Genomic DNA, 24,857 nt, shown 5'->3' with positions numbered 1-24,857 from the left:
CCAGTGTAGTCCAATTCCCTAAAGAATGACTCTTATGAGCCTATTTGTTTGATCTACAGCTTGAAACACAGCATGACCAGTGTACAGCAGTTCTATCAGGAAGACTTGCAGACTTGAGTGTAATTTAAGATGACATTTGATAAATATAAAACAGAAATGTAATGTCTCTCTATGTTCAGTTGGAAAGCACTGAAATTGGTATAGGGAATAAGGGTTTTGTCAATACATCACTACACCTAAAATGGAGAGGGCAATTTACTCACCAGTCATTGCGAGTCTACAAAGTACTACACAAAGTTTCACTTGAATAAACGCCAAAACAAAATAAAAAAAAATGTGTTTGGGATATTATAATTGAGCTTCATTCACCTCAGGTGTGCTTTCTATGCAGTTGTGCATGAGTGTATAGGGTACAAGATGAATGAATGAATGTTACTTATATAGCACTTTTCAGACAGTCAAAGTGCTAAAGGTGTTTTTCATGTGACAATTCGTGTAGTAAGACAGGCCTCTATATAAATATATATATATATTTAAGCAATATCACACGAGCAAGAGTGCATATGGCCCTACATCAGCACTACTTGATTCGGCCGCAGGTAATCACAGCAGTGCTGATTTAGGGCCATATAGTACGATTGCAGGTATGATATTGCTTATATACAACTGTTCAATGAACAAGTAAATAATTTTTTTTTTGGAAAAACATCTCGGGTCACTTAACTGTAACACCTGTTCCCTGATAAAAGCAGAACGAGATGCTGCACTGACTTAGCGCTTTGGGAACAACTTTAGGTGTGACCAGCTGTGAATATGTGTGCAACACGTCAATGAAATTGACCAGAATGTATAGCCTCTGCTGGTGACATCATTGGATGCACCTGTAGCAGGGCTATAAATAGATGCGTCACAGGTGCATCGTCAGGTATTTTGTCTGAAGAGCAGTCCTGGGGCATCCCCTGTCCAGACCATTTACGGTTGGTGTAGTGTGCTCACAAGAGCGCAAGAGGTCTCAGACATGAGCTTGTGATGTTGACTCAAGGACATAAGAGCCTAGAGTGGCATGAACATCCAAACTATAAAATCTTATGAATGTGTGCGGAGAGGACCAGCCTGCCGCATCACAAAAATGCTGCAGAGGGACACCTCTAGCCACGGCTTTAGAGGAGGCGACCCCTCTGGTAGAGTAAGCCCTGATACTTACTGGATGTGACCGGATGTACAGTCGAGAAAGGAACCAAAGGCAGGTAGTCAGGATGAGGGTGCAAAATTGCTTTAGCCATTCCTGGGGCAAAATCTAAGCAGGCTGGCAAGACAGACAGAGCCTGTAGATCCCCAATTCTTTTTAGAAAAGTAATTGCCATAAGAAAAAACCATCTTGAGAGTCAGAAGTTTATCAGATGCTGACTCTAGAGGTTCTAAAGGGGTCTCAACCAGACCCTCAATGACTATTGCTAAGTTCCATGAAGGGATCCTTGTCCTAGCAGGAGGTCTCAGTCACATGGTTCCATGAATGAACCGAGCGAGCATTGGATGTCCTCCCAACGGCACCCCGTCAATCAAGGCGTGGCAAGCCGATTGAGTGGCCACGTAAACCCTGAGAGTGGCGGGGCATGTGCCTGCTGATAATTTTTCCTGCAGAAAGTCCAGAAATGAAGCAATCTGGCAGTTAACTGGATCTGCATTATGTGCACTGCACCATCTTTCAAAGACACCCCATTTATTGTCGTAACTTCTAGCAGAGGGAGCCCTAGCACTTAGAATGGTATCGATAACTTCAGGTGAAAGCCCAGTGTCCCTCAGTTGGTACCCTTCAGGGGCCAAACATGAAGGTTCCACAGCTCGGGCCGGGGATGAAATATTGTCCCCTGCGCTTGAGACAGAAGGTCCCTCCTGTCCGGAATCGCCCAAGGCGAGCCATCGAGTAGAGACATTATCTCCGAGAACATACCCTGTTCGGCCAGCATGGCGCACTTGTTTGGTGTAACATTGCCCATATCAATCGAGCACTGCAGCGGCAGACTGGGTCTAAAAAGTAGCCCTGGACTTTCTGGCCCAGAGAGGCCCATCAAACCCAGCCCGCAACACACCACACCATAACACACCAGCACATTGATTTAATTTTCACCATTGTCGACCCCCAAGGTAACATTCCACCTAAATAAATGTTTTGGGGTGTTGACCCTCTCCGAGTTCCAGTCATCGATTCCCCACAACGGTCAGCGGTAACGACCATGGAGGTCAGACTCTCCTTACACTGTGGGTTATGGCGGGAACCCTGGCCCACTCCTGCCATGGTAAACTAACCAGCGCCCACGCCTACCACGGTAAACAAATCAGCGGCCATGGGATATGAGCCATAGCCAACGCCTTTAGCCTTGACCATCCCAGAGCAGACACCTGTAGCCTTGACCGTTCCTGCAACAGCACTCCCAGCTGTCCGGAGGAAGAGGAGAAGGAAAATGACTCCCATTCCCCAGTCGATGCTAGCACTTACATCCATGGAGGCAGTTCCCCGACCACTGACTGCACTCTTCCAAGGCTCCTTGCTCCAAGCCTTCCACGGCTCCTTGCTCCAAGCCTCCCACAGCTCTGCATTCCACGGCTCCACCCTTCGACCCTCCCACAGCTCCACCCCTTGAGCCTTCCACAGCTATGCCCTTCGAGCCTCCCATGGCTTCATCCCTCGAGCCTCCCATGGCTCCGCCCCTCAAGCATCCAGTGGCTCCGCCTTCCCTGGCTCCACCCCTAGAGTCTTCTATGGCTCCACCTTCCCTGGCTCTGCCCCTCAGGCATCTCCTGGCTCCACTTTCCCTGGCTCTGCTCCTCGAACCTCCCATGGCTCCGCCTTCAATGGTTCCGCCCATTGAGCCTCTGCTGGCTCCACCTGTCTTCGTCGAACCTCTCCTGGCTCCACTGGCCTTTGTCGAGCCCTCCACAGTCCTTATCCCTGCCTTGTGAGTTTCTCGTGATACATGCGTATATATACACATACACACATGTGTGTATATATATATATATATATATATATATATATATATATATATATATATATATATATATATATATATATATATACGTATGTATCACGGTCAGACTCGATCAAGGCTACTTGGCAATAAAGCTCATATTGTGCATTTTGACTTATTGTGCATTTCTATATATAGTTATATTTTCTATTCACTTTTTATTTTTATTCTATTATTATCTTGTTGTTGTATTGTTTGTGCATTGGAAGCTTCTGTCACCATGACAAATTCCTTTTATGTGTAAGCATACTTGGCAATAAAGCTCATTCTGATTCTGATTCCTTTGAACACTCCTCATCCTTCACAAAGCTCCCTTCACTGTGAGAACGCCATACTCCCCTTTATTTTGGACACTTTTTCCCCCATAGACACTTTATTATTTCCAATAAACACCTCTACGAGGCTTGACGCCACATCCCCTGTGTCTGTCTCTTGTTCACCCTGCCATAGTGTTAGAAAACATGGGCACTTGTGTGCAGAGACAGCGCAGTTGAGCACCAACAGTGACGTCACTCACCAGTTAGACGGAAAGCCTGGAGTGGGCTGGAGAATCCATGGGGACAGCCTCCCAATCCCCAAAAGTGTACACCACATTTACTGTGTCTGACTCTTGCTCACCCTGACATGTGTTATCAGTAATGATTTTGAGTTTAAATATAATCTTCATTTTTTTTTTACCATAAGAAATGATTTAATCTCACAATATATTGAGTGTCATCAATGGGTATTCTATGTATTCTCTGTTCTCAAAGTCTTCTTTTTGCCACAATGACAGCATGATGTACAGCACAAATCAAATGAATACCTACATTTTATTCATTCATTAATTTTCATTAATTAATTTCATTAATTTGCTCTTGCAGTTTCCATTTCTGAAATGACATTCAGGCCTGATAAATCACTATGTGGGTGCAATTTAATTAATTTGCATAAGCACAGCACTTTATTATGCTCATTTAGAGGCATGCCTAAGTAGGGCCAATTATTGGATTGCATTTATGCCCTAAAATTCTTTGAAAATTCATTAAAATAGTCTATGTAAACAACTTTTTGCAAGAATTGCATTAAATGTATTTCTGATTTGTTATATCTGCTTTGTTGTAATCTGAAGTCATCTCATTAATTGGCAACAGGCTGATGAAGGAAGTAAATGCAATATAAACTATATTTTTTATATCTGAATATTTCTTCTTGAAAAGTAAGAATAATTAAAAGAACCTCTTAGGAATCAAAATCTTTAAGAAGAATTGGAAAAGGAAATGGAATCATTAATTTCCTTACGATTACCATGCCTACATGTATCTATTTGGCCAAAATATTATCCCTAAACGTAACGTGTTTTTTGTATGTGTTAATCCTATTGTGAATGTACTCCTAGTTTCAAAATACTATGCATTTACAGTGGTAACATATTATATCTCATAAAGTTGTTGTCAGGTGTATTTTGTGTGGTAAAAATCATACAAATTTAACCTTTAATTAGTGAACGGCTTTTAAGTGGCTCCTGATGCTCTGACCTGCTTGTGTGGATTTCCGTCGAGCCTTCTTAATATCCTCTTCTGTTTTGTTGCTCAGTTTGATCTCAAGCTGCTGTGTTTTCACCTCAAGATCCTTTTGTCTGTCAGCTAGAGCCTTCCGTGCCTGCAAAACACAACACAATCCGGTAATGGAATGTCAGACTAAGACTTGCTAAGACTATTCTTGGCCAATGGACATATATATGTACAATATCTATGATTTCTAACTTTGTGCCAATCAGAAGAAGATGCGCTCCCCCACTAAGTATTTGTTACTTCCAAAGATTCTTCTGCATCTGTCTAATCATTTTAGGGAGATTTTCTTGGCAATTGCTGCCTTTGACTTGCTCACTGGGGTGTTAAAGCGATAGTTCACCCAAAAATGAAAAATAAATAAATAAATATTTAATTAAAATTCTCTCATTTACTCACCCTTATGCCATACCAAATGTGTGTGACTTTCTTTCTTCTGTAGAACACAAACAAAGATTTAGAACTTTAAACATAATAATTTCTCAGCTCTTTTGGTCTATACAATGCAAGTGTATGGGTGCCAACATTTTGAAGCTCCAAAAATCACATAACTCCAGTGATTAAATCAATATCTTCAGAAGCTATATGAAAGGTGTGGGTGAGAAAAAGATCACTTTTACATTCTTCTTGTGTTTTTGGTGATTTAAATTGTTTATGCCTATCGCCCCCTACTGGGCAGATAGAAGAATTTCAAGCAAAAAACAAACAAAAACAAAACAAACAAAACACCCACACCTATTAAATCACTTCTGAAAATATGGATTTAAACACTGGAGTCGAAAGGATTATTTTTACGATGCCTTTGTGCTTTTTGAAGGGGCAACTTTGGCACCCATTCACTTGCATTGAATGAACCTACAGAGCTGAAATATTCTTTTCATTTGTGTTCTGCAGAAGACAAAGTCAAACACATCTTGGATGGTATGAGGGTGAGTAAATGATGAGAACATTTTCATTTTTGGGTGAACCATCCCTTTATGAACCTATTCTTTGTAAAGCTGCTTTGGAACAATGTGTATTACGAAAAGAGGATGATATTGTACTGAACTTAAGCTTGGTCTTTCACATGTCAGTCATGATAATCAAGATCTTATCTGACATTTTTAAATAAGTGTATTAAATATTAAAAAAGACAGTAAAATTATTTTATGAAACAACACTAAAATCTGACTGGATTTGCCACGTTTACGCCATTGTAAAATTGCAGATATACAGTATGCACAACTGTGACTGGACATCACTTTACAATATATAGAGATTTGATGCCATAATTTAGATATAAATATACAAAAAAGAATGTAAAATAATTGTAAAATTTTATCTTGATCTTAAATGGGTTTAAATAGTAAACATTAATATACCATTTTAAGGCTACATATCTGCAATATCTTTCTTCACCTAGGCTGATTAGTAATTTCTTGAACATACTCTTGTTTATTAGCTGCATCTGCTTACATTATCATTTAGGTTTGCATGACAATACTACTTATAACGTCTTTGACAACTTGGGGGCACGCTGGTGGTTTGAGGCTCTTCGCAACTTGTTGCGTATAGGGAATATCGGCACTGACTGTAACACACACCCTCTCTTGTCATAAAGCAACAGTACCAATCAAATTGCCCACTTAGAAGTAAAATAACTAGATTGATTGTGTGAGTTTGTGAAATGAGCAGCAGTCTGGGGTCTATACGGATGTTTAATAATTTGGATGCACACAACTGAATCACTCCTGGCATCACTGTGATCTGTCTCATGTCTCATCCAGCCATCTGCTGTCAATCCAAACTTTTGGACAGACTTGTTGATAGATAAATTGGCTTTATATAGGACAACCTGCTAATGCAGGATATTTTTCAAGCCATTTGTTCAAGTCATACACAGACTTGAAAAGTTTCAATAAAATTCTCTATAGAGTCAGATCGAACTTTAGAACCTTCAAAGTTCACTAAGCAAAAAGAAACATTTTAAATCTGTTGAGTTTAAAAAAAATACTACTTCTTAAAGGTGAGCAATTTCATCACCAAATGGTATTGCCAAACAATTTCTGTTTCCAATCAGGGTTCCCAAACACTCCTACCACCAATTCCAATTCCATTGGTTAGAAAAGAAGGTAGTGCTGCTCCAAACTCAACCCATTTGAGCCAGAAGTTGACATATTTAAAAGGTCACAGAGCCAAAGTGTTTACACTTTTCACAAGTCAACACACTGATTGTGCTTACTGTGGAAGTGAGGGCGTGGTCGAGCGCCCGTCTGGGGAGAGAGAAAGCAGTAAAGACATCCACCTGAGATTAATTGTGACTAATTACTATCTCTATGTTCACAGTGAGAGTCGGGGGACATAAAAAGATGGCAGTTCACAGATAGAGGAGAGAGACAGACAGAATCTTCACGTCTGTCCCCTGAGAGAGACTCTTGTGTACTTTGAAGCTGAAAAGCGGACTGTTTATTTGAGCGACGCTGAAATAAGGAGGAAGGTACACTGCAATGCAGTCGTCTTTACCATTGGAGGAAGTGTTTCAATCCCTCGCCAGCATCCACCAGGTGCAACACCAGGCCCTCATGGATCTGCGGGCAGACCTGACAACCCACCGTGACCCCAGCAGCAGCGAACCTCCATGTGACACTGGCAAAGATGGGGGCACAAGATGAGCCGGAGGCCTTTCTGGAGCTCTTCGAGCGCACGGCCTAAGCTCTGGGATGGCCGCGGGCGCAATGGGCAGATAAAGGAGGAAGCGTGAACAGGTTTCCACAGATCACGTGAGTCTGTTTTATTCACAAATAACCAGCAATCACTGTACAGTTTCACTCAGAACTCAAGATGGTGTCAACTCAAATAAACAGTCCGCTTTTCAGCTTCACCATACAAAAGACTCTCTCTCAAGGGACAGACATGAAGACTCTGGTCTGTCTCTCTATTCTCTCTGTGAACTGGCCGTCTTTTTATCTCCCCCGACACTCACTGGGAACATAGAGATGGTAATTAGACACAGTTCATCAGGTGGATGTCCTTGCCGCTTTCTCACTCCTCAGACGGGCACCCTCACCTCCACACTTACTTATAGTTGTCTTAATAAAATGGCATAGAGGAGCGAGTATTTTAACATAAAAAAATTGCACAATTCACTCTTGATTTCAACACTGTTTATTACACGGCTCTCTGTAATGCTTGATTCATATTGGTCAGTGGCACCATCTAGTGGTTTGATATTTCTGAGAAACAACCACACATCCAGGTATTCCAGGTCATCTTTACCACTTCTCGGATTGCTGTGTGATCTGAACAAGTATGCTAATAAAATAATTTCATCTCAAATCAATGTTTCATGTCAAAAAATTTATTTATTTGAAAAGTTGTCTTGTAATAAGCTGGATAATGAGCATTGTTTGCAGAATAAACACCAACAGAACTGCAAACCGGAGGTGGAATTTCATGGAGGTTTTGAATTCTCACATAATTGCATAACTTCAACACGAAAAAATATTTCATGTCCATGTATATATTTATTTGGTTAGTAGCCATAAAATAAGCGGGATAATGTACAGTCAGTTGATTGTTATAGCAAAATACACCCCTTCAGGATAACTTAAAGTGCCATGCTTCCTAATGAAACAGCTGGGGTTCATTTTGCGATAACAACCGGCTGACTGTACATTACTACTTACGTAACAGCCATACCTTCTCTACCGCAGCATACCGGCTGACCAGCTGCTTCCTCAGGTCAGCAATGTGGTGGTCATATTTCTTCATGTCCTTTTTAAAGTTGTCTCCTCTGAAGTTCAGCAATGGCTTCTCTACTTCACTCTGGAGCTAAGAAACAGAACCCTTTGAAATCAGTTAGGAGGACAGTTCCACACACAGTCTGGACAGCTCACCATCTCAGAAACCATTCAAGTAGCATATATAATATGTAAGCCATTGGACCTTCTTTTCTATGTTTACGGACAAGATGTAAACCCACAAGGACGAATGACGAAAGCCTGACATTTCTCGCCAAATCGAAAGTTAAAATACGTTAATAATAATAAAGTTAAATAATTATTGTAGCACTCAAGGTTTATTGTACTGTAACTATTGTAGGGTTAGGGTTGTCAAAAAATGACAGTAAACCTAAAGTACCTTCAAGGAAGTTGAACTGAAATAGAATGAAATCTTAAGAAAGCCATATAACTGTGCTTTAAAAGTTATAAAAATACATTTTATTTTTCAGAATGAATTAGCCTACCCATGATGCTTTCAGAAACATAATACTATATTATGATAATGAGACCGTAATTAGTGTTCGAAATGCAAACTAAAGAAATGTGTCTTTAATTTTTCATACATCAACACTTAATTCCCAGAATGCTCAAATTTTGGTCTCACACCATATTTACTCAAAATACTGGCACAAAACATGCGCCATGAGTGGTTTTTAATAGCAGTTCAGTACATTTCCCATTTTGTCATTCCAATCAGGGCTGGACTGGGAAGAGAAATCGGCCCTGGATTTTACATGGTTGTTGAGTGGGAGTGGGGGGGGGGTGTCCTTTTCTGCATACCGTGGCCCATTCGGCACGTTTCGCGACCCACCGGACCGCTCGGTTCTCCCACTGGCCAGTCTGCCCCTGATCGGCCCAAAAGTGCGTTGGCCCACTGGGAAAATGCCCGATATACCAGATTGCCAGTCTGGCCCTGATTCCAATTCAACTTACTCATCTTACTAATAATATTGTCAATAAAATAACCATACAAGCTTGTACAAAATATGCTTGTCATGAAAGACAGTCATCATACTCTGAAAGGGATATGCATGTATTTAAGAAAAGTACAGTTTGAATTTATTTGAAAAATAGATGTATTACAATAAAAGTAATACATCTGAAAAAAAACAAAATTTGTTAGGGCGAGGTTACATTTATACATTTATCTAGCCATGTTTTTATTATTATTTTCTTTGACATTTTCTTTGTTTTCTTCTGATGAGTTGTGAAATGGACTATAAATGGAAATATTTAAATATAAATTAAGGGCAGGCATAACAAGCTTTGGCTTCTTTTTGGCTATTTTAAAAAAGATGATACTGTCTTTTTTGAAAGTCTTTGTTGAGGTGTTTTCAAACGGTTATCAGTGGCCTACTGTAAAATGAGTGTGGATGGGAGGGCAAAATGCAGAGAAACTCATGTGAATGGGGCCTGAAATGAGTTTTACTTCATTTTGAACAGTAATTGGACCAGGCGCAAGTTTCCACATCAGCAATGATTATGATGTTCTCAGAGATCGAGAGAGGGCTTTGTGTTTTGTTGTCTCAGGACAGAAGAAGGTAAATCACATATGATCTGAGGGAATTAGACTGCAGAATCACCCCCATCTTTCTCCATTTAATCACTTACACCAGCTTTAATGGAGCATGCTTGTGTGGATGAGGGAAAGCACAGTGATGAAAAAAAAAATAAAGACAAATCACAGCAGACTGAGGGGAACTGTGTAGCTCATTACCTACAGGCAGCTAATAACATCACTGAGAAGGAAGCTATTCAGCACAGCAACGAAATGAAATAAAGAAAGGATACTTTATCTTCCCAGGCAATGCTGGAGTTTGAACCAATAATTTAATCGTATATAATCTCAGCTGAATCTTACATCATCTTTATTGTGAAATGCCATAACAGAGATTGTGCAAACCTTCGAGGAGAACTTGAGATGGACCTCTGCCTCATCCGCTAGACTCTTCTTAAGTTGGGCCCAAGCTTCTCCAAGAGTCCTAAATCAAACCAGAACCCAGTTAGGATGGTTAAAACTACGGCTTATCCTTTCATGCTTGAAATGAGTTCTTTAGATAAATATAAATTGTGCCTTCATATGAATATCTTTACATTTCAATGTCTGACTCAGTACATACCCTTCCTCTTGTGCTGCCATTGGGAACTGTGAGAGTTTGGAGAGGTTCTTGGCATACTCCTCTTCAATTTTTATCCTGAATCACAGTGATCAAGAAAAGATGGGAAAATAAAAGATAGATCCAGCCATGTAACATGATGCAATGACTTGACCCCATTTGAGACTCTCTTTGGTTTTCATTGAAAAAGACAAACCAGCCAAAGCTATGACGAAAACAAGATACTATTTGGAAACAAACGGAAACCATTGACATGATCTAATTAAACTGAAAGATTCTGAACACATCCATAATGGACTAACACACCATTGCTGCAACACAAGAACAAAACAATAGGTGAAATAGAGAGCAATCGAGATTAAATATGAACAAACCCAGATTGTAAGATTTGCTGAATGAAATAAGAGACTTATACAGAGAGAAAAAAATATTAAATATAACTAGGTTTGCGTTCCCATAAGGTAACAGCAGTGCTTGCAAGGTTGCACAAGAATAGTGTAAATGTTTTATATGTAAGCTTGAGTTTTAGACTTTGGTTCTGTGTAAATTGAAAGCTGCATCAGAGCTGCTGTTGGAGACATTTTTCAGATTTGTTCTGGTCATTTTCTGCCATGCATTTACGATGAACTACAAAGAAGACTTTCAAGCTTCTGGTATGCAAAGGAGATTTTCATTTAACCCGAAAACATATTGGGTTCTAAATAACGTCACACCTGTTATTTCTTTAATTCCACTAGAAATATAATTGGGCCTTAATCATCAAAGAGTGAGATGTTATAATGTTGAGAGAGAGAGAGAGAGAGAGAGGTTGGCCCACCTTTCTCTGATGAACTCTGCCATCTCTTTCTGCATCTGCTTGCCCTTCAGCTGTTTCTGCAGCAGCACCTCAAACCCTGACACTGTGGCCCCCTGAGGGTCCCTCTTATCAGCCTGCAGAAGACAGACGCATGCACACTCACAGCTGTGATGTCATCAGCTACAGACTGTCAACAACACGTGAGAGTGGGCACATGTGTGTGAGTCAGACCGTGGGTCTGCGTGAATCAGAGTGTGTGAGGGGGTGTACACCCTTACGGGTGTGACTGTGAGTGTGTGATTCGCAGAAGGGTGTGTATAGGTCGAGCAGGGTATGACTAATGAAATGTGAGCTTTGAATGCCATGTTAACATTATGTGCCTGTGTGTGTAGGTGTAAGAGTTGCTGATGTGCCGTTCTACACATAACAGATGTGAAGTAACCTCTGTACACGCTCGACTTCCCAGTAAAATAATCTAGCATTTCGCCATTATACACAGATATAATTCTGTGTACATGTTAATTTCAACCCTTGTTTTTTTCATCACATTTTGTATACAGATAAATCAGGTCCTGGATGCTGATTGGCCAACAGCCGTGCTTTATTCATGATAAAGCACAGCTCTGACCTCTTCACAGAACTTCTGTTTGTAACACACCACAGCACCCATAGCTGACAGTTAAGGCTAATTTATTCTTTACTTCACGCCCTGTCTTTACACATAATAAAACAATTCAAATTCAATCCAATATGTGCATTTCTGTATTTATTTACTAAGCAGCCCTTTAATAAGCGGGATAATGCACCCGCCCACTGTTGCAAAATAAAGGGTGATCTCCTAACATCTTCATTTTTTCATTACATATTTTCAGCAAACAGCACAGATTATTTCATCATTGCATGTAAAAAAAAATAAAAATAGTTACCAGTCAATTGGCCAGTTTTTGGTATTTAGCACTTGCTACAAATTGTAGATTTGAACCCAGTGTGTATTATGAGTTTTTAATTCACAGCCAATAAGTTTTCATACACTTCAGATAATGCATTTCAGTCATACTAATTAATTTTTTTTTTTAAATGTCATGTAATCGCTTTAGTCCTACCGGAATCGGTTGATTTTTGCAAAGTGTCCAACTTTGCAAAAATCAAATGATTCCGGTAAGACTAATGGCAATTTTCCACTGCATGTTTCTGTTCAACTCAACTCGACTCTGCATGCTTTACTTTTCTGAGCATGCTTTTCCACTGTAGTTTAGTACTGCCTAAAGTCGGGCATAAATTATAGGCTAATCGTCATAGTTACGCCACCTCTACTGCCGTGACATCATCTTAAACGAGACAAACATTACTGACCATAAACAATAACACGACTGCTAGCTGTTAGCTACTAGCTCATTGTGCTGCATAAAGCAGTTGTTGCATGGTGATTTTACACAAGTGTATCAGTTAAATTGGCCTAGTTGTTTTAGGTTCTTTCCAGTAGATGGTCAACTAACTAAAGTGAAGCTTTCAAGGGGAATATAGAGTTAATGTAACAAAACGTACCATCCTCCATAGTGGACTCCAACAACGCCGTGGCCGAGTCCAGGGCACTCTCCCTCCCATTGCTCGCCGGTCTATTGCCATAGATAGCGTCCATTTGGTCGAACCACTTCCACTTTCTTCTGTTTGAACCACTCCGGCTGTTGTGGTCCTTGATGGTTCTGTAGTCTCTGTATGTTTCTTTAACATTTCCCTACACTGTTGGTAGGTCCGGTGGTAGCCGTGTGCAGCCAACAGCTGAGACACTTCTTGAAAGACTTTTTCGTTTCGCATCGCTTCGTTCGTCGCTAACAAGAGGAACGTCTGCACCTCGTTTATTGACCACGGCTGGTTTTGCGCACAGCCATTTATTTTTACAATTTGAAAGTCGCGTTCAATACTGCCATCACTGTTGCTAACTTTAAAACTACCGTGTCGTAAATCCAGTGATGATTCTCTCTGACCAATCAGTGATCTACAGGGTTTTGACGTCACATTTAGTATCAGCTAGCTTGGAACCTCAACCGAGGTTGTACTAAAACGAGCAGAGTCAAGTCAAGTCGAGCTGTACCGTGCAGTGGAAAAGCCCCATAAGACACCTAGCAGACCCAGAAAATGCGAGTTTACCTCCAGTAGCTCATACCTCGTCCAGTATGTGAATGCATTAATTGGACCACAGTTGGTGTCGGCATTGTGCGCATGCTTTGAAATAAAGGTGACATGCGTTTAAGCCATTGTTTTTGATGTTGACACATTGTGTCATGCATATTTGGACAGACAGATGACGACTCTAACTCGACTATACAAAAACCTGCTGTAACAACGCATGCAAACATATTTATTGACTGAATTACTTTGAGACAAAACAACCAGGATAAACAACTTTCCTCTGTGATATGGGGCCTGTTTGGTATGGCACTAAGCCTTATTGTTTATTATCAGTACACAGCCACAGTGTCCAGGATTTCCATGATTGTCCTCTTTCTCTCACCCAGAAATAGTCGCAGTAGCTCCATTCATTGGGCTTGAGAAGCTGCTGCTCTGGCGTAGACATCGGCACAGGGAAAGTGACGCAGTTGATCTGTGGTGAGATAAAAGGGAGGGAGATCAGTTCACTGTGTGTGTTTGTTGTCATGTTGGTTTTATTTTCAGACAAGTGAGGCAGAGCTCCTGTGTGTAAGGGAAATAAAAGGTCAGGATTTAAAAGGGAATGAGTAGTCATATATACTGTGCCCTATTAAAGTGCCTTAGGTTGGATGGACAGAGAGAGAGAAACTATTTTTAAAATACAATAGTATGCCGTTTGCATTATGTGCACAGTATGTAAATTTTCTATATGTATGGATACATGATTGAGCTACTACTTGAAATGTGCAGAAATGTGTGCAGTTTACAACAAAGCACACCGTGTAGAATGCTGTATCAGGCTTCGTTTTGTCTATGAATAAATGCTCATTGTTGTATAACACCTAATGTTTCACATTTGACTGAAAAAAAAAATTGTATGCCGTATATAGCACAAGTAAAGGAAGAGGAAAATGTGCCTTTCTTCTGCTCACAAAGTGCGGTCACGGTAGGTCTGTCTTTAAAGTTTAGTAAGTTATCATTCAAAATCATTTCAATTCTATGGAAAAAATTACTTTGATTTTTACTTCTGGATCAGACTGGTGCTCTAAAGAGAAACTGTTTGATTTTATCACATGAAAATCATCAATCTCTGGGATCATTGGCTATATAAATCTGCGACGATTAAAAAAATACCTTTTGTCACCTTTTTTTGCTGTACATATTGACAAACAGTTGTTGAGCCCTGTTGTTCCCTACTGTAAACAGTACACTAGTATTGCATTCGGAACATAGCCAGAGATTCTGTCACCACCACAAAATAACCTGAAGTTATTTAGAGCAACTTTAAACCCATACAAGCACAAACGTCAAGACCAAGCTCACGCTGCTGGCTTTCTCTACATCAGACTGCAGTTACTGTGTACACTCATAAAGTGTTTAAGTATTCACTTGGGTCCAATTAGCCTGCAAGCACTGCAATTATGTAATGCTCACCATCTGTACCGCCTCCTTGCCAATGCCAAACAGGATGTGCTCCCTACCACTGCAGTGAGAGGTTGAGGCTCAAAACCTAATTGTTTGCAGTAGAGTTTGAACATACATGTGCTCCCTACCACTGCCCTTCAGTGCACCACACACATGTATGTTCAAACTCTACTGCAAACAATTAGGTTTTGAGCCTCAACCTCTCACTGTTAGACCTTACCATGCTTTTTTTACAGTAACATACTGGCAACACAGCTAGTTACTGTAAAAGCCTGGTTCATTAAGCTACTGCAATGGCTGTTTACAGTTATTTACTCATTACTGTAATTGGTGACTGAAGTATATTAGTGTAAAAATTATTAAATTGTACAGTAACACTGTAATTTTCATATACAGTAAAAAAATGAGTTACTGTAATATATAACCATGTTTTTTTTCATTCATTCAAATAAATGCATATTTAAAATATATTTTATTGGTACATCACAAATGTTTCATATACTGTACATCATATATATATTGTACATATATACTACGTGCACATTTATTAGGCAAGTGAGTATTCTGATCTTATCATTATTTCCATGCACATTTTCCAACTCCAAACCATATAAACTTGAATGCTTGTTGGATTCAATCATTTTCAGGTGGTATGTATTTGTGTAATCAGGGAGGGTGTGGCGAAAGTAACTAACACCTACACCATATCAAGGTGTGCATAATTGTTAGGCAGCTTCATTACCTCAGGTAAAATAGGCCAAAAAAGAGATTTAACTGACACTAAAAAGTAAAAAATGGCAAATTGCAAAGGTGCAAATTAACTGCAAAAGACTTGGGAAGAATTAAACGTGAAGCTACCAGTAACCCATTATTCTCCAGTGCCACCATATTCCAGAAATGCAACCTACCTGGAGTGTCCAGAAGTCCAAGGTTTCAAGTGCTCAGAGACACGGCCAAGGTCAAGAAGGCTGAAACACGTGAAAATATTCACAAGTTGATGCATCAAGATTGGGCAAAGAAATACATGAAGACACATTTTGGACCAGATGGATGGGCCCATGGCTGGATCACTAATAGGCACTGGGCACCACGTTGAGTCAGGCACCACGAAGGTGGATGGGGGGTGGGGGGGGGGTACTGGTATGGGCTGCTGTCATTAAGGATGAGGTAGTTGGACCTTTTCGAGTTGAAGATGGACTGAAACTCAACTCCCAAACCTACTGCCAGTTTCTGGAAAGTACTTTCTTAAAGCAGTGGTACAGGAAGAAGTCCTCAGCATTCAAGAAGGCCATGATCTTTATGCAGGACAAGTGCTTTTTGCATTGTTATAGCAGCATCAGGAGTTTTCTAAGTATAATTTAGGCTGCTTGAGTGTTCAGTGTCAGATCAAGTTTTGAAAAATAGTGCTGCGTTCCATTCAACTCGGAAAGTCGAACTTTACAACTTCCTACTAAGTAATGTGCATTGGAATGCATCTTTAAATCAGAATTACAACTTGTAGGCTCCTGCAGAAATCCTCAACTCTGATTTGACGAGATGATGTCACACAAACATGTCGACACTCAGGGAGATATACAAAGTAAGTGGTACACTGTGGAGCGGAGGGGGGGCGCGGCCGATCAGAATATCAGCGCCCGGTCCCCAATCGGCCTGATGAGGCGCGCGAGGGATAAAGGCGGCCGGTGGCGATGGTTCGAGAGAGAGAATTATGGGCATGTCCGTCGTGTGTGTTTGTTTATGTGTTTTGGTTTAAGTTTTCATTAAATTATCATTTATATTGACAAGCCGGTTCTCGCCTCCTCCTTGCCCATCCTTGAGCTATTTTACATTGGTGCGAAAGCCGGGAAGGAGGAGGGATGCCCGTCGCAGAGTCCTCGACACTGCCGTCCACCCTGGGGAGCCCGCTGCCATCTTCCGGGTGACGGAGTAGCCCGACCGCCGGATGTGGGGAACGGCCGTCGTCCGTGGGGCAAATGGGGACTGGATAACCCGACTGCCTGGAGCGAGGAGCCGCTGCCGGGCGGAGGAGTGCCCTGCCGTCCCGAGACGCGGAGGGGTCGAGGGAGACCGCCATCCGCGAGGGAGGAGGAATAATCTCTCCGACCGCCCGAGCGGTAGAGCCGCTGCCAGGGGCGGAGGAGTGTCCCCATTTGCCGCCAGAAAAGCGGAGGCGCGTTCTGCCTGCTGGGGGTCGAAGGTGTCACCGGTTTGCCCGGGGTTGGAGCGGCTGTCGTCCGCCTGAGTGTGGAGGAGTGTTCGAGGACCATGCGACGGTACATCGGAGAACCGGTGAGTGAGTTTTTTCTCTCTCTCCTCTCTCTCTCCCTTTCGCACCGTGTTGGCCTTTTCCCTCGCCTATTTTGTTGTTTGTTTGTTTTTTTTCTCCTCCTCTCCTCCCAGGGTGAGGAAGGCGGGGATGACCACGCGGGACGCTAAGATACACCCGCCCCAGGGATGGGGGTGTACGTCATGCCGGTGGCACCCGGCCTGAGATAACGCCGGGAGGAGTGTGGAGCAGAGGGGGCGCGCCGATCAGAATATCAGCGCCCGGTCCCCTATCGGCCTGATGAGGTAGCGAGGGATAAAGGCGGCGGTGACGATGGTTCGAGAGAGAGAATTATGGGCATGTCCGTCGTTTGTGTTTGTTTATGTGTTTTGGTTTAAGTTTTCATTAAATTATCATTTATATTGACAAGCCGGTTCTCGCCTCCTCCTTGCCCATCCTTGAGCTATTTCACATACACATTCTAAGTAATATCGAAAATAGCAGGTGTATAAAACTGTAAAGGGATTAATGGAAAGGAGGAGGCGAGAACTGGCTTCACAATATAAATAATATTTTAATGTAGAACTAAACAAAAAGACAAACACACAAAGGTGTCGGACAGCTGCCCATAAATCTCTTTCTCTGTCCCACTGCAGCTTCCAGTCGGCCTTTATTCCTCTCTGAGGCTTGATTAGCCTGATTAGGGACAGAGTGTGTAGAATCATGACCCGGCCCGCCCTCTGCCCTGTCACAAAAACTTTATAATTTATTTTGATAATCGTACACCTGAAGAACAAATGCTAGCGCTACAGCATTGTTTGTCAGTTGGGTTGCTAGGAGACATCTCTAATGAGAGTCAAACACCTGGTAAGCTAACGGGAGCGCTGCAGTTTTGTTTCCTTAAACGTCATCTTCCGAATATTGGGGAATGGAATCATATATGGTCGGAGATATCAAGTAGGAGTATCCCACTGTGGCAGCAGGGGCATGATCAAGAGCTGTCCAGAGAGAGAGAAAGCTAAATTATGTCTAACACCTGTCTCTAATTCCAGTGAGCATGGGGAGACGCATAAAAGCACCCACGCTACCAGCAGAAGACAAAGAGAGACCTCAGCCAGACACTCCAGACTTCGGACTCCGAGATAATTATTATTGTGATAAATTATAATTATTGAATGTCTGTTCAGGAGATGTTAATTTCACAAAACACTCATGCTGCAGTTAAAATTAGGCTTGCCTGAGCATTAAGTGTCGTTTCAAGTTCTGGCTTTCATGCGTTGATGTGTTTTTAAAATGTCAATTGGTATTACTAGTTTTCTAACTGGCATGAATCACATTGAAGACCTAGAATTTAAATGCATGGCCACCACTGGTGAACATACGGGTCTCAAGACGCATTTTAAAACGTTGAACCATTTTCAACATGACACACCGTTTTAAAAACACAACACTCATGATGCGACACAACAACTAAAGACACAGCCTAATAACACAGATGGAAAGCAAGAAAAGAAAGCTTTCTCTGTAAACAGCCCCAAAGTAAACTTTAATGGCATCTTTTCAATAACATTTGAGTTTTCGTATTTCTCTAAAACCGTTTTTTCTTGAATTATCGTCTTTTTACTACTTGTACAGTAATTACTTAATTTAATGTTTTCCACTGAAATTCCATGGGAATCTGCTCTGCTCCAACGCAGCTTTCCTCAGACAGCTGCGCCGAGCATCGGGGCTTGTACTGGAGGTAAACTTCGCCTCCATCTGTTGGGGGTGGAGGGAGGCCGAGAGAGAGACAGAGCCAAGATTACAGTTCATTATTCTTACCAAATATACAGCCACTTACTACCAATACCAAACTTTGAATATTTAACATGCTAATATCATTAATTTTGTCTAACTTGATGTTTGTCTGACTGAGATGTTTCTACAATTTGATTGGAGTCCACCTGTGGTAAATTCAACATTTAATCTGCATTGAAGTTTCCCAAGAGCACAGAGGCCTCCATAATTCTTAAATGGAAGAAGTTTGTAACAACCAGGACTCTTCCTAAAGCTGGCTACCTGGCAAAAGAGGTGACCAAGAACCTGATGATCACTCTGGTTGAGCTTCATAGAACATGTTGTGAAATGGGAGAAACATGCAGAAGGACAACCATCACTGAAACACTCCACTGATCTGGGCTTTATGGCAGAATGGCCAGACGGAAGTCAGACACATGCAAAAAATTGGCAAAGAAGCACCTAAAGGATTCTCAGACTGTGAGAATCAAGATTCTCTGGTCTGCTGAAATGAAGACCATTGGAGCAATATGGAGGGAATCAGGCACCCCTCATAACCTGCACAATACCATCCCAAAGATGAAGCATGATGGTGGTAGCATCATGCTGTGGGGGTACTTTTCAGAGGCAGGAACTTGGGGACTGGTCAGGGTTGAAGGAAAGCTAAACGCATCAAAATACATAGATAGCCTTCATGAAAACCTGGTCCAGAGTGGTCAAGACCTCAGACTGGCAGAACGTTCACCTTCCAACAGCACAATAACCCCAAGCACACAGACAAGACAACGCAAGAGTGTCTTAGGGGCAACTCAGTGAATGTCCTTGAGTGGCCCAGCCGGAGTTCGGTCTTCAACCCAATTTAACATCTCTGGAGAGAAATGAAAATGGCTGTGCACTGATGGTCCCCATTCAACCTGACAGAGCTTGAGAGGATCTGCAGAGAACATTGACAGAAAATCCCCAAATTCAGGTGTGCGTCGCATCATACCCAAAAAGACTTGAGGCTGTAATCGTTGCCAAATGTGCTTCAACTAAGTACTGAGTTAAGGGTTTGAATACTTATATCAACGTGATATTTCAGTTTTTTCTTTTTAATAAATTTGCAAAGTTATCAAAAATCTGTTTTTTTTCTTTGTCATTATGGGGTATGGAGTGTAAACTGATGTGGAAAAAAAAGTATTTTAGCTTAAGGCTGCAACATAAGAAAATATGAAAAAAAGTAAATAAATGGGTCTGAACTTTATGCACTGAATATGCCATTTGTGCCTAAAAAGGTCAGGATATTTTTCTTTAGAATTTCATTTGAAAGGGTTACTGCTGAGTTTAAGTTAACATATTTTCCCACCTCATCCGGCCTGCCAACCCCCCCCCAAACCCCAACCCATTTCCAGGGAGAATGTCAGCCACAACCATCTGCTCCCCCCGGTCTGTGGATCACCTCAATTTTAAAGGGCTGAGGAGCCAGATACCAACAGATGATCCACGCTTTGATATCCTTCATGTGGTGGAGCCAAAGCACTAGCTCTGAGATGGACGAGGTTCCAAGCACTGGCTCTGGGAATATGGCAGACACGGGTGCTGGCTCATGGACCATGGCATGCATGGGCACTGGCTCGTGGACCATAGCAGGCCAAATGGGGAACTCCACCGTGGAATCTACTGCAAGAGTGTTGGCCTCCTCCATCACTCCTACAGTGAAGGCTGATCCACTCAATAACAATGCTAGATCAATAAATTGGGCCAGGGTCCAGGGGTTTTTGCCATAAGGCATGAGGGATTTCACTGGCCTGTTGATGTTGGGTCTAGTCTTCTGTCATGCTTGAGGATGAAGATGAATGCAGAGGTTTCAGGTGAACCCAAATGCAGAGTTTTAATGATGAAAATAGACAATTATAAACTTAGAGATTCCACAGATAAATACACAAAGAGATTAGCAACATTAGCAATAATAATACGCAGCACTTAGCTTGGAGAAACAAACGTAGATTGATCAATGCTGCTTTAGACGAGACTAGACACTGACTGAAGGAAAGTGGTGAGTAGGGATGTCACGATTACCCGATTTCACAATTAACCGCATACATTTTTATTTGCCTTACCTTAAACATTATCACAATATAAAATACAATACAATATAATGCTTAAAAGATGCTTAAAAGAAACTGGAGCGCAGCTCATATCCACCATTGAAATTTGCTGCTGCTAATCTGCTAATCGACATTAATAATCGCGATTACAATATCAAGATCAATAATCAACAATTATGATTTTTGCTATAATCGTGCAGTCCTAGCTTCAGCTTTATATTGTGAATGCGATGCTTCTAAATAGTTTTTCCTACTTGAATAAGATTTCAGTGAGTGTAAAATTGCTGTGAGTATCCGGCTGATCGTTAGATTACAGAATAAAGAAAGAAGGTTCTCCTAGACAACGTTTTATTTTAAACATATGGTTAAAGTTATAGTTGTTTTTGGTTATTTATTTACATTTTTATGTATTGAAAGGGTATACATACTTTTTTGTTGAAAAGGTGCAGTACGTTTTGGTGTCAGAAAATTGTACCTACTTAAATACAAGTACTTTACCTACTTGTTTTCAACTTATAAGTAGGAATATATATGGTAACTGCATGTCCTGACGAATGCTGCAATAAATCTGAAGTTGTGATATGGTTGTGGAGGGTTTTATTTTTGCATAATAGGTAAATTGGCAGATAATTGTAAAAATCGTGAAATCGTGATTTTTTATCAGACAACAATCGTACCACGTTGTGACATCCCTAGTGGTGAGTATAAATAGAGTCCTTGATTAGTGTGTGACAGGTGATACAAATGATGGGATTAGTGTCGATGAATGAGTGTGGGTGATAGTGGAGGACTAGCAGACGGATGGGGGCGTGACATCATCCCAGATATGTATGACTTTCTTTCTTCAGCAGAACACATTAAGATTTTTAGGAAATTGTTGAAGCTCTGTAGGTCCTTATAATAATATAGCTGTAAAAAACAAATTGAGAATTAAAATGTTTACTTTAAATCGTTGCTTCTCTCGCACGACATCGTTCCTCTGTTGTATACAAAACACGCTTCCGACTTCTTATGAACACACCATAGTGCTTACGTCACTGATGTGTCGACTGCTGGAAGGAAGTGATTTTTTTAAATTAATTACGTTTCAATTATCAATTTGTTTCTTCGATAACAATTCCAAATTAGCCACTTATGAGGTTTTATGTCGGTTCGAATGCTGCCTTTGAAGACAACTGCCTAAGTTGGTAGTAGGCAGCATGGCAGTTCATTAGAACACACACGAAAAACATGTAATTATGATCAAGGCATCGGTTAAATGGAGCATACATATGCAGGGTGATCAGACAATATCCAGTCACCCCAGACGTTTCCTAATCTGATGCTGTCTGAGGTGATTTACTCTTTCGTGCCTCGTCACTTTGTTCATTTCATGCCTGGAAGATCGCTCAGCCACTAGATTTTCCATTACAGTGCCCCCACATCAATCACTTCTGTTGTTTATCCTTTCCCTCATCCTCCTCAAAATGAGCACATTCATCAGATTCGGGCCCATCACCCCTCAAACTCCTCAATGCAGTGATCTGCCCTTATCAGTAGCTTATTACAACCTCTGTCCACATGCATGAAATACAACCCTCTCCACGTTCTAAATTCATGCAGTTTCTCTGTGCTGAGGTTCAGTTCACTCCAAATGTAACTCAAATAACCATTGGGAAAACCACAAAAAGGGGAGGAATCAGTGCAGGGAGGAATATTACTCTAGATCAGTGTTTCCCAAAATGGGGTACTTGAGGTGACATTGGGGGTATGTGAATAACATTCTGAGATTACCATTCTTTCAATTTCATCACAGTCTAAAATAACATTCAAACCCAGTTTTCATGTATTTCTCACTGGCAAAAGTAGTGTAGAAACACCAAAATGGTTGTGTCATAAAGGTCAGATAAATATGCAATGAAATAAACCTATATTTTGTGGTTAAAAAAATGCATCTACTCACGTGTCGTGCGTCACACAAGTATCTTTTTTCGAATTCCACATTAAAGGTGCAGTACGTAAGATTCAGAAACCCTTGTTATAAATGACAACTATGGCCATTAAGTGAACAGCAGATACCTGTTGCTCGTGCTGGTGCACACACTCCATAGGGACGCGAGCGAGGATCGGCCAAATCAATGACGTAACATACAAAGAGGCTGAACATGATTCAACAACATCATGCTGACAGATGAGGTAGCATAAATAAAAAATGTTTTACTATAAACATTGAGACTGAACTAAAACTACTTATCAGCTAGCATAGCATACTGATACACACACATACAGCTACATACTATCGAACTATGCCAGACAGTTTACTGTTGCACTGCACTGTTATGTTGCACTATTGTATGTTATGTATGTCATGTGTTGTACTATGATCAAGAAACCAGCGTATTTGCTTAAATTTATACTGTATACCTGACTTTTTGTATAAAGAGAAGATCGTTGAAATTATTTGAAAGTTATGAAGGAAGGTAGCTTGCAATTCGTCAGCGTTAGCAGGCAAGATCAAGTTGCTAAAATTACACGGATCAATCTTTATGGCACTATATTTCACATGCTTTGCAGTTATGTAAGCTTACCTGTCCAGTAAGAAGAATGCCAATTCAGGGTTGGTTTTGATCCCCAAAACTGAACGAAGATCCCTCGAGATTTGAAATGCCCTACCAATGTTCTTTCTAGTTTTCGCTCGACCACGATCACGTTCCCGCTTAGCCAGATGGGATTCAGTGGGATTTAGTAGATTATTTATTTTTTGGCTTACTCCGTGTTTGTGTAGGAGTCTGTGTTGTGCTGGGAGCCGGATGTTTGCTGGAGTCCATCGCTAAGATAACGTTACCTGGTGTTGCAGACTGTTGTCTCTGTTGAATAGCGGTAGAGAAGAACTGAGGCAAGGCTCTCAGAAGTGCATAAACGTCACATCCTTTGGATTTTCCCTAATAGAAAAGCTCTAATATAGTCACAAAACGAATTGCCCATGAAGAAAAGATGGCTGCATCCAGGCTGCATACATTTTAGATCTTTACACAGCAATGGAAGCCAAACCCTAAGCACAATATATACCAGGAAAAGGGGCAAATTCTGTAACATGATATAAATGCAATTACACTTGATTCACAATTGAGTGAAACAATGTATCGCACACAGACAAAATGAATGTTGATTCACAGCTGGCAGTATATAAAATGCAAGAACTGACTAGTAAAGTTTGTACACCAACAGATTTAAACTTTCCACAAAAATTCCACAAAGATGAAAATAAATAATTTCAAAACTATTGAAAATAGGGCGAAATTGGCCAAATTTCCAAAAATGTCACTATATCACCCCAGCTCAGGGCAGCATTAAGGTATCGCAAGGCACTTCTTAAACCTTGTTTAATTTGGGAAATATTAAATAAAAAAGATGCAGAAATGGCTTACATTCAGATAACTGTAACTTTCAAAGCTAATTTAGCTCTTAAACGTGAAGTGTGTATTTTCTGTGCACTAGTCGCCGAACCATATTTTAAAAAATGATAACTGTTTTCAAACAGGTTTCCTAATCATTCCCCTGTCTGACATTGGTCGGAAAACAGATAGTCCCACCCCAAACTCACGCAATTGGTTGTGTCGTGTTGGTCTCGTTGGTCAAACAAACAGAGAAATGTTTTGATAGTGCCACAGAGTTTAACATTTTCTGGGATACATATCAATCTAAGAATGGCTTACTTATAGTTCTTTTAATGTATCTGTGGTTAACTGATATGGGAATCAAAGATTCAAATGTTTTATTTTGTATATAAACCCCATAGACCGAACAGTGAAAATTGCTTTTATGTCAGAAGTTTACAAAGAACTAAAACACTGGAAAACAGCGTACAGAATACTTGTTCCAATGCATGTATGAGTGTGAGTGCCTATGTAGGGAAAGGTGAA

General features: G+C 40.9%; 1 protein-coding gene across 1 annotated transcript in view; it reads right to left on the bottom strand.

Moving 5' to 3' along the window:
* Nucleotides 1-24,857, bottom strand: part of LOC127647660 (growth arrest-specific protein 7-like) — a 40,239-nt gene that overhangs the window by 11,917 nt on the left and 3,465 nt on the right. The window contains 6 exon segments of the mRNA XM_052132057.1: nucleotides 4,547-4,670; nucleotides 8,258-8,389; nucleotides 10,244-10,322; nucleotides 10,461-10,535; nucleotides 11,275-11,387; nucleotides 13,766-13,855. Of these exon segments, the coding sequence (XP_051988017.1) occupies nucleotides 4,547-4,670; nucleotides 8,258-8,389; nucleotides 10,244-10,322; nucleotides 10,461-10,535; nucleotides 11,275-11,387; nucleotides 13,766-13,855 (613 nt within the window).

The sequence above is a fragment of the Xyrauchen texanus genome, chromosome 8 (genome assembly GCF_025860055.1).
Source record: "Xyrauchen texanus isolate HMW12.3.18 chromosome 8, RBS_HiC_50CHRs, whole genome shotgun sequence".
Lineage (NCBI taxonomy): Eukaryota > Metazoa > Chordata > Actinopteri > Cypriniformes > Catostomidae > Xyrauchen > Xyrauchen texanus.
The sequence above is the reverse complement of the archived record's forward strand: the minus strand, read 5'-3'. Positions and strand labels throughout refer to the sequence as shown.